The sequence below is a fragment of the Corvus brachyrhynchos genome, unplaced genomic scaffold (assembly GCF_000691975.1).
Source record: "Corvus brachyrhynchos isolate BGI_N302 unplaced genomic scaffold, ASM69197v1 scaffold114, whole genome shotgun sequence".
Taxonomy (NCBI): Eukaryota; Metazoa; Chordata; class Aves; order Passeriformes; family Corvidae; genus Corvus; species Corvus brachyrhynchos.
The window spans coordinates 2589312-2589648 of NW_008238337.1; the positions used below are offsets into that span (position 1 = coordinate 2589312).

Below are 337 nucleotides of genomic sequence, written 5' to 3' on the forward strand. Positions count from 1 at the left end.
GGCTCTCCCCCAAAGTTTTTGGATCCGCGTCTCCTCATGATGTATGGATGATATATTGCATTGTGGGTGTCAATATAACTGACGGCCATATTTGCCGGTGCTGCTACTGCTGTAAACAACCCAAAGTGTCTGGGAGACACGGAGACGCTTCGCTGAATTTCAGGACGCTTCTCCTCCTCCCGCTGGCCATGTCTCTGGGAATGTCTTACAAGCCCAACTTGAACGCCCACATCCCCGGGACTCCCCTCAACCCGGGTAAGTCCGCGGCGGCAACTGGGTGGCAAGTGTGGGAGGCGAGCGGCGGGTGCCGCACCGGCACCTGGGGGAAGCCCCGGAC

The 337-nt window shown here is 58.5% G+C and overlaps 1 protein-coding gene across 1 annotated transcript in view; it reads left to right on the forward strand.

Annotated features, from left to right (window-relative positions):
* Positions 1-6: 6 nt before the first annotated feature.
* CDK2AP1 (cyclin dependent kinase 2 associated protein 1) overlaps positions 7-337 on the forward strand; it is a 14554-nt gene continuing 14223 nt past the window's right edge. Inside the window, exon 1 of the mRNA XM_008634028.2 lies at positions 7-255. Within this exon, the coding sequence (XP_008632250.1) occupies positions 48-255 (208 nt within the window). The 5' untranslated portion in view covers positions 7-47. The remainder of the gene's footprint in view (positions 256-337) is intronic.